This window comes from Glycine soja, chromosome 20, assembly GCF_004193775.1.
Source record: "Glycine soja cultivar W05 chromosome 20, ASM419377v2, whole genome shotgun sequence".
Lineage (NCBI taxonomy): Eukaryota > Viridiplantae > Streptophyta > Magnoliopsida > Fabales > Fabaceae > Glycine > Glycine soja.
The window spans coordinates 5023484-5034170 of NC_041021.1; the positions used below are offsets into that span (position 1 = coordinate 5023484).

General features: G+C 30.3%; 1 protein-coding gene and 1 pseudogene across 1 annotated transcript; one reads left to right on the forward strand and one right to left on the reverse strand.

The window, feature by feature from the left end:
* Positions 1–2445: 2445 nt before the first annotated feature.
* LOC114401802 (B3 domain-containing transcription factor LEC2-like) lies at positions 2446–5083 on the reverse strand. The gene is made up of 3 exons (XM_028364389.1): positions 4610–5083; positions 4180–4254; positions 2446–2823 (listed from the first exon to the last, which is right to left on the reverse strand). Exons 1-3 carry the CDS (start codon positions 5066–5068, stop codon positions 2446–2448), a joined length of 912 nt encoding a protein of 303 aa, XP_028220190.1. The 5' UTR covers positions 5069–5083.
* Positions 5084–8148: 3065 nt separating this feature from the next.
* On the forward strand, positions 8149–10360 carry LOC114401803 (annotated as a pseudogene).
* Positions 10361–10687: the final 327 nt, after the last annotated feature.

Below are 10687 nucleotides of genomic sequence, written 5' to 3' on the forward strand. Positions count from 1 at the left end.
TGAACCAAATTAAAAGTTGCATGTTGTCATGTATCTTTCATATTTAATCTCCCTCACTGCTACTATTTGGAGGTCTTTGACAATGCCACTTGATCATTATTCTTCTTAGGGAATTCTTAGTAATATGACCATAGAGACTGCAACATTTATAGGTTAAATGGAGGCCTTCGTACTTTACATCGAGCAAATGATTACATGAAGCCAAACTCACCCCACCATTAGTTGACTAAAGTTGATCTCCTCACATATATTAGCAAACTTCCCTCTTGACCCAACCATGGTTATGAATTCCACTTTAACAAGTGCCTACCAATTACTACAAAATCAAGCTCTTAGAGGCCACTTCCATCATAGTATACTCTATCCCTAGACACGTAATTTTATCCACACCAACATGCTATTGATCATCACATCATAGGGGACAAAGTCTACACCCAAAAGTCGAACTATATGGTAACAATCAAAGATTATTCATGGTTCATTTCCAACCATTATCTATTTATGCTTTGCAAAGTCAAACTTTACCATATAAGGCCATGGTCATGTCGACAACACCCACCCCTTCTAAATGTTTCCAAATGGACTTCAATCGATCTCATAATGAGCAAATTAATTTTCCCACCAAAAGCTTAATAATTACAACATTCTTTCAAAGTAATTCTTACAAATTGCTTGCATCGAAGTCACATTTCTGTTTCAACCTATCTCCATGCTCCAACTCAATCGTGAACAACTTTCTCCCTGTAAGATCCAGTTTTTTCCCCATCTAGGGAGTGAATTTTGTTTTCGTGTCAACTTATCACAAAAGGAAATATTTAGTTGATTATTATTATCACCACCGTCAAAAGCTTAGAGAATGAATTTTTTTTAATGAAGACTATGGCAAATAAACATCAAAGGTAAATCCTAACATCCCAACAATGTTGATACTCCAAGACTAAACAAGTAATATATAAATTAACACTTCATTATATATTAGCATCCCAACAACGATATACTTTGAGTGTATTTTTTAAAAAATATAATTATAACTTGTTAACCTATTCTTTCTAAAAAAAATAAATTGGTGTATGTGTGTGTGGTATAAGGTAATTTTTGCAAAATTCTAACACAATTATTGTTAAATAACATGTTAATTGTCACAAAGCAATTTAAATATATTTTTTAATAAATCATTATTGAAATCTTAATGACCCCAGTATTAGTGACAAATTATTTCCAGCAAAAAATTGGTTACACATACTTTCCTGTAAAAAAAAAATACAATATAATTTTTTTTTAAAATAGTTTAAATATAATTTTAATTTTAATTTAGAAGACTAAATTTAAATTCACAGTATATGAGAAGATATTTAAATTGTGAGAAAATAGTCATACTAAATTAATTTGGTCTTTTCTTTTATCGTGTATGTTATGCATGTTTCTGAGACGAAAACGTGGTGACGTTTTCTAGGCATTCGGCAATGACGACTAGTTACTGAGAGTCTCCAAAATTGAAGAAGCTCCCACTTTGAGAAGGGAAATTAATGGTCCAAGGTCCTCAACCTATGACTTCCAATGCGATGGAGTTGAAATAAAAACTATTTCTTATTTTTATTCCCTCCTTTAAAGCAAATCTTAAGGAAGAATAATAAACAAAGGAACAACAAAAAGATGTATCATGCATGTGCTTCATAAAAACCCAAATATATATATTTGCGATTGAAAGATGATGAAAGCAAAATAAAAGTGAGGCTTATGTTTTAATCCATGCACTAGTTCCTTTCAACTTTCTCCATTGAAGAAATAGCTAGAGTTAGTTGAACATTTTTGTATCTTAGAAATTTTACATTAATTATATATTAAATGAATGAGTGACATTTACACGTGAAGCAACAAAATTTTGTAATAATTTCAAATCATTTAATGCTATATGATATAACATTTTATACATTTAATTTTTTAAATATATAAAATAAAAACATCTAATCGTGTTTTTTTATTTAGTTAATTTTTTCAAGATTTTTCACAAGCAATACAAATAATAAGTAAATTATAATTTAATGGTTGAATGAGTATATATTTACATAAAGTTTTAAATAGTCTAAAATCTTCATGACAGTGAAAGTTGAAATAACTTTTATGAAATTAAATAAATTTTAGTTGAAGATTTTTTATCATTTTACATATATATAAACATAAAATATGCATAATAATATATTTTCTTTTATTTAATTAAAAAAATTAGAAAAAATAAAAACAATTTGACTATTGAAAAGAAAAATTGAATTTTTTTAATACTTTTCTTTCAATTCAAATGTCATATTTGTTTCCCCTCTCATTTTCTCTCCACCATCCCAAAAGACCATTGAACATAATTAAGCAGGACAAGACATGCACGGGTACAAGTTTACATGCCAGAGAACATATCCAACATAAATCTTAAACATTTCATATATAGTCTGACTACCAAATTTGATAAGTATTTCCAATTTCAAAAATATTGTCAAGGCCACCATAGATAACATCATCGTCGTTGTCAACAACTTTGTTTTCTTGATCAACATTGATGGGTGCTGCTGGTGCGGCTTCTTCAATTGCTTGGTTTGATGCCCCCTCCCCAACAATATTGTTCATCGGCATGAATTGATGTAATTGATTTGCTTGATTTGGTGCCTCTTCCTCAACATTGTTCAAAAGGTTGTTGGCAGCTTCTGCTTTCCCCTTATGGCCAAGTTCCTTCGTCAAGTAAGCTAAATATGCATCTGGTTCATGTGGCATTCCTGTGTTTGACGAGGACTTAGATTCTTCTAGATTTTCTTGATCCTTTCTAGCCGACACATACTAGTTCCTCACATAAAATTGTTCACATCAGACAAGTATATCATAACATTGTACAAATCATAGTGTAAATTAATTACTTTTTATATATTAAATAGAAGTAAATAGAATTAGACACAGCATCATAGATCCACTTAAGTTAGAATCTGTAGGCACATATTTCCTTTGTCATATCCAATAAAAAAGAACCATGCAATCTAAAGGGGTTGAAATGATGTGCAAAAACATCAAAATAAGGAAAAGCATAAAGATCAACCTATATAAATGCTCCATGAGTCGATTTTTCTCTAATTATACCTTAAAAGATAGTACATGCAGTGTTAGTAGAAAATTTCATGAGCACATTGTGTAACCTTTCTTCCCCCACCCCTCCAATATTTGGTTAATAATAAATGTTCACCAAATTATGTATAAAGGAAGCAAAACTAACCAGATTTTTCAACTCGTCCTTGTAAAGGGTTATGAAATCTCCTGTTTGAAGTTTATAATGGTTAACAAAATCCCTTGTAAGATTGGATCGAAAAACAATTGTTTATGATGCCAAAATCAAAAAACTGCAATTGTAGTACTATAGTTGACAACACACAAGAAATTGAATTTTACCTATATTATCAAGAATATACATTCTGCTTTTGTTATTAGTCCAGTACCTGTGCAATAACACCTTATACTTACTATATCTTGAAAAAAAACCCAATAAAGAAACATGTATAAATTACATAGAATTCCTTTACTTGTATTTGATGCTCCATTCAATCTCAGAATATACATCCTTTAGTACAATATTGATTCCTTCCTGCTTCCACAGTGTCGGAAGCTTATCCTGAGCCTCTCTCTATTTAACATATATGTATTATTAACTTGGATATGGGCAAAATATATCACTTTTTGACAAGCAAAAGGTAATAATTGAAGGTATTGAACATTAAAACTGATTTCGATTTGTCATACAATCAAAGAATAATTATATTTAATATCTTAAATTTTTTTTAAAAATATTTAATAATTATAGTAAAAGAATTAATAAAAAGATGTTATAGAAAGAATTTAAAATTATTCATGTTGAAAACTGAAAAATACAATTTCAACAATGGTTTGTCTTTCAGCAAATTATAGGCACAAATATGTTTATGACTGAAAAGATAACCATTGTTGCTTTACTTTCCTTCTATTTTTGTTCTAAAATCGATATGTTAGGAAAAAAATAATTATTGGGCCGCCTGGATCACAAATCAAGTTTCACTTATCAAGATGAGCCATTAATAGGGCATCTTTACTTCAATGTTTCATCTTTTCTTGGAAGGTATATAAAGAGAAAGAAAACCAAACATGTAATTGAAGAAAATAAGAAAACCTTACCTTTGGGAGCACAATGCGGCCTAGGACGCCAACATCACTCTTATTCAACTTCTTTGTCAAAATTTCTTCTAGCTTCTGCAATTAGACAATGAGAATAGTTAAAAAAATAATAATTAAATGACTCAAAAGAAAAAATTCTACATATAGGCATGTTTAATTCCCTTCTAACATTTTTGTTTTAAAAACTGTTTTCTGAAATAATTAGTCCTTACTCAATAATTATTTTTCACACAAAATTGATCAAGTTTAAAAAATTATTTCCAAAATAAAACAATTAAGATATCTTTTCATCCTCTTCATTTATTTTCTTCAAACACTATTAATTCCTTAAGCGACAAACTGTGAATGAAAATTTTAGAAAACATTGAAATCAATGAACATACAAGGCCTTAATGGAGAAATGAAAGCATATTTTAAGAGAACCAATCACCTTCCCGTTTGGGGTGTTAAAAAACTTGGTTGCATTGTGTTGTTTGACTGTGATCCTCACATTTGACCCTCCATTAGGAACAAATTGTTCCCTTGTTGTCCCTTCTTGAACTGAATTAGAAGCGACAGGAGTAGAATTTTTACTCCTTTGTCTTACTTGTCTCCATCTCTCCCTTGTAGCTTTGGTCATGCATGCCCTCGAACCTTGAAGTTCCGAATTTGGCATTCCATAGGGTTGATTAGAAAAGCTAACTTGTCCTGTTGGAAAGGGATACAAAGGAATGAAATAAGGTTGTTCTGGAAAGTTAAGTTTTTCACTAGTATTGTAAGGGAAATTTTGAGGATATATGCTTGGTTGTACAAGGCTTGTTTGGTTTGATGAAGATGAGCCAGTGCCACCAGTAGTGGTGATTAATGGGTTGGGGTTTTTTTTAAAAAATGGCACTAAAAAGTTTTCCATTTTGGTAATAAATTAACAGGCTTCAAGGTTTTTGTTTTGAGTGTTGAGTGAATTGAGAGTGTGTGTGTGTGTGTGTGTATGAGGCTCTTATAAGAAGTTGTTTAGGTGCAGTGGTAGTGCCAATTAAGGAAACAAAAATATAAAAAAAAGTATGACAAAAATAAATGCAAGGATTGTGAAGGAGAATAAAGAAAAGGAAGGAAAAGGAAACAAGAGAGATGAAGGAAGATGTTGAAGTGCGTAACAACTAGAGGCAACGTTGTGACATTGGAATACTCATCTGAGTTGTAATCAAATGTAGTGAACTAAAACACATAAATTGCAAGTTCAAAATATAAAAAAAATTGAGAGTGTTGAGATGGATGAAGCAGAAAAAACAAGAGAAGATGAAATATCATTGCAGTTAAAGTAAGCGTTATGGTATCATAAAGTTGAGACTTGCAGACTTATAAATGGTATGCAAGATGGACATTGTCTTCATGTGTTGCATAAGCCAAAGAAAGGTGTGTGCCCCATGTGTTTGTAAGATGCCTAGAGGAACATGAATTGTAGTTACGAAGAGAGGATAATAATATAGGAAGTGACTATGGGAAGATAGAGGTGTGAAAATGGTTGGGGTTTTGGTTTGGCCATGGTTTTGGCTTCATGTGTGGGGTTGAGAGTTTCATAAGCAATCAATGAAAATTTCACATTGGTATTTATTAATTAGTATACAATAATATACATGAATATGACGTTTTTATGCATGTGTGTGTGACTTATTAAAATCTAAAAGATAATATTACAATCAGTTAGTATATACACATAAATGTGACTTATTAATTAGTGTATAATAATATATAATATTATTATTGAATTGAATATGTTTTTAATTATCATTTATATATGTTAATAAATATAAAAAAATATAATTGAATTGAATCAATACAAATATTATAGAATATATAATAATATACGTGAATGTGATTGAAGAAAAAATAAGTGTTTAGATAAATTTTTCCATAAATACTTAAAAAAATAAGAAAAAAATGGATTAAGCCTATTCATAAACTAAAGCATACACATAACTGATTAAAAAATTAGCTTATACATAAATTAATTAAATTTATAAAAGCTTTCTCCTATTAACTTATTTAATTTATGCATAAGCAAAGTTGATCTTTTGGACAAATTTATTTATTTTTGTTCTTTTTTTCTTTTCCTATACATGCTTATGAAAAAGTTTATCAAAAAATACCAATAAATGTAACATAAATGATAAATTTTATAAAGGAGAATAAATTGATTTTGTTAGAAATGAATGGAGAATTTAAACATTTTTTGGAAATCAGAATTTTATATTAAAAGAGACATCAACGTTTCTTTTATTTTTATACAAAACAAAAGTAAATGAGTCATGCGTTCTTATTTTTATATATAATAGAAGTTATTGATTGTCTTGTTCACATATGTTTTTTAATTGTAATTAATATTTTCAATATTTGTATTAAAACAAATGGAAAATTAAAAGAGTTAATTTCAGTATCATGAAAATATGTATAATCATAGAGTAGTTAAATATATTCTAGTGTACCAATTGGGTTTAGCTTAGTTAGTTAAGCAGAAGTGTGTAAGTGTTACAAATTTTATTATATCGTGTTACAGATAAAATAAATATATTCTAGAGTTAGTTTCGTAAGGTTACACTACAAGAATTTTAAAAATTAGCTAAAAAAAATTAGTAGTTATTTTGTAGTTGATCTCCAATAAAAAGAGTTAACTATAAATTAACTACAAAATTGCTACAATATTTTTGGTAGCATGAGATAGATAGTTAATTAACTAAGAAAAATAATCCTAGTTAATTTGCAGCTAATGAAAATGTTAAGGTTAGTCCTAGTTGATACCATGTTTAACCACATAGGAATGAAAATGTCTAGTAATCTTAGTTAATTTGCAACTATGAGTAGATTGAAGCTAAGGTTAGTCCCAGTTGATACCATGTTTTCAAATGAAAATGTTATTAAACCTGTTAATACAAACATTCAATTATTTTTTCCATATCATGTAGAGTCACGTTCAAAGAGGAGGCTATGAGTGTGGATATTATGTGATGCATTGGATGTGGAACATAATCGGCGCGGAGTTGAAGACTGATTGGAGTTTGGTAAATTTTCTATTCCCATAACATTGATAGCAAATGCTCATATTTTATTTCTTTTTAACTGGAAATGATAAAGTGTTTGTTTGTCACAATGTGTAGTGGTTCGATGATGCCACGCCACTAGAGACAAAGACGATGACAACATTACATAAAAAATGGGCAAAATATTTTTTTAAACTTAGACACTCCCAATGTACAAAGCAGTAATTAGATGAGATGCGGACATCCACTTTGTGTTTTTCATGTATTTGTTTTAAGTTTTATATACACTTTTGCTGCTCTAATGATTAATATTTGGCAATCAACTGATAAATCATTTCAAACTAGTGAATCTTACCTTTTGCCTCCACTTTTGTTTCATTTTTTATTTTAGCCAGTATTCTCAAAGTTTCACATATTTGCTTAGTGGTGGAGAATATGGTGAATTTGAATATTTATACCTTTTAAGTTAGTATTGATATTGCTTTTAGAGTGTGAATGTGATGATGAGTACCGAATTAGGGGCATTATGGTCAACAAAAGCTTGGAAGAAAACAAGCAGTTGTATGGCTAGGGCTTTGTGTTGTTTAAGTGTGAAGAGTCAAGAGTGAAGAGTGAAGTAACAAAACAAAAAGAGTGGAGGGAAAGTCGTGGGAACAAAGAAGCCAACAAAGACAAATCAAGGTTTGTTTCTCACCAGCTTGAGTTGTTTAGGTTTGTGCAAAGAACAAAACTTTGGTCACTTTTCCATTTCCTTTTAACCTTTCAATCTTCTTTTTACTTTCAATTTTATTTTTATGTAAGATTCTGGTATATATATTATACGAAAAGAGAAATATACCAGCAAGTTCATACCACCAAGTATGAATGGCATCATTCCAAAGTGAAACTTGTTTTTTTACTTTAACTTGTTTGTATAGCTAGTTCACAAGTTCCAGATTAGCCTATGGTTAATAAAATGGATTTTATTTTGTTTTGCAACTGGTCCCAGCTCTTGGAAACCCTTCCTCTTCCAAATGTAAGAATAAGCATGCTTTGTCATTTTTTTCCGTAGCTACTGCACAACTAATGTTTCACCACATGCTAATATGCAATATTTGGAAAGCACATGTACTTGATAATCAATTGCTATTTATTTTCTTGAAATTTATGTTGCAGATTAAATGGATTTGCCCAACTGCTCCTACACGACCTGTAGCTTTATTTGGTGTATTTCTTGCACTGCTTGTAAGATTCAATGCTTGAAATTCATCAGTGTTCACTTGAAAATACCATTTTTCTCTGACTATTTTCTTTTTTACTACAAAATTTACTGCTACACTACAGTGATATATGTAGTGTTCTTTGCTAACTTACTGTATATTCAGTATAGGACTATAATGTCAACTTGTTTTTAACTTTCAATAACAGTTTAGTTTGATTGAGGCATGTCTACAAGGGTTTGATGCTGGGGATATTTCAGAAGAAGCTTCTAGTGATTTGGAGGGGTTAGATGCTTCTACAGCACACGTTGCCAATCTTTTGTCAACAGAGCCTCCAAATAGTAGGTTTTCCATGATCACTTGAGAAACTCATTGATATGATCTGGCATACTTTTTTTGCTTCAGGGTATGATGAACTACAGGAAAGGATCCTCTCATGACATGATAGCTCATGACATGAAACCTTTTTTTATTTGAAGATTATTGAAGTAATCATGTATGTTCTAAACTATTTTTGTTTTGTAGATTCCATTTAAAAATTCAATATGGTATTATAGTTGTCCTGTACAAAAATTCAGTCTATTGTTTATCCTTTGGCAAGTATTCATACTGTGATTACTCTTTAATTACATGCATACTTGTTTCAAACTTTGGGAAAAATAGATAGAGCATTTTTGTTAAGAAAACCACAAGAATTTGCATTTGTCAGATTATTGTCTTAGCTGCATTCATATGCTTGATTTTTGATATTAAATTGTTCATAATAGAATGGAAAATAAATTCATTTTGAGGAAAAGTAGTACTTTGATTAACATATTGCTTACTATTTGAATATATGTTTCATTTCCTACAATTAGTCTCTCTAACTATCAGATAGTTTTATTGATTTCACATGACATATATGATTCATGATTAATTGCGTAACTTTTCTGCCTGACAATTTAGATAGTTCATTGATTGAATCGTTGTTTCATTTTAAATCCCTTCTTAACTGAATATAGTCTGCTTTATAAATGTCCTTCTTGTTTTACTAAGGATAATAATAAACCACATGCTACGTATAGCATCAATGTGTCCAAAAATCTTAAATTCCATATGCAAATAGTTATTAGTAGTCACTAGTCCTTAATTAGCAACTTACATGTTGTGGCTATTGTAAGGCCTATTGATAACACAACTTTCTTCTTCCAAGAATGATGATGACTACCTTGAGGTGATTCATCATGGTGGCTTGTGAAGTTAACTGTTCTTAGTAAGTAGTAACCCAATATTTTCAAAGTTGGAACTAGGTAAACTACAATTATCTCCACTGGATTGGGCCAATCCCAAGTCAACTTAATATATGCTCTTGAATTTTGTGTTAAAAACCAAGGAAAATATGCAGGTGAAATTTTATTACGTGTAGCAAACAAGGAAGATGTGTTGGTTTAGGAATGCCAATTCCAATTTTGTCTATTTTATTTGCTAATGGATACAAATGCCAAACTTGTTACATGCTTTTGTGCTAGGGTGGTTCTATGCCTTCTTTTGCAGTTATATTAGTAGTTACTACGGCTAGTTCTACTCAACAAAAAGAATTTAGTTATAGTCATGTACCACAAATTGGGAAATACAATTTTGTCTATGATAAGCATCATGTCAAACCCCTAGTAGATTCAAAAGTAGAGTGCTATGAGTTATAAAAGCAATCTGCATGCATTGGAAAAATAAAAAGTGGTCAATTTAGCATTAAAGAAGTGGTCAATTTATATTGTATTTATGGGAATGTTTTAACTTTTAACTAAACTCAAGTTGCTAGTGATTTGACTTAAATACTACTATTTACTATACAGTCTTGGTATCGGGGGCTTCAGTATGGGTGCTGCTGCAACTACGTTATACTCAGCTACATGCCATGTTTTGGGGCACTATGGTAATGGAAACATTTACCCTATCAACTTAAGTGCTATTGTCATAGTGAATATGTAAAGAGCTATACATTAAATTGTTAATATTGGGAATATTTTCCTTTCGAGTTTCCACTTAGTGGCCTGCAGACAACTTTTGTTTTTCTAATGAATAAGACAATAATTAAGAATTGAACATCTTTCTTAATACATGTATATCAAAGTGGAGATTGTAGTTTTATTCTTTCCGTGGTCAATAATCTATAGTTCTGCCCTGGTCAATAATAACTCGCAGGTACGAAAAAAACAAAGAAATTCCTTGTAGGAGTTATTGGTCAAGACTCTTGACCTATACTTAATATTGTCTGGGAAGTGAACACCTTGCTTGAGTTTGTCCTGATTCACTGAT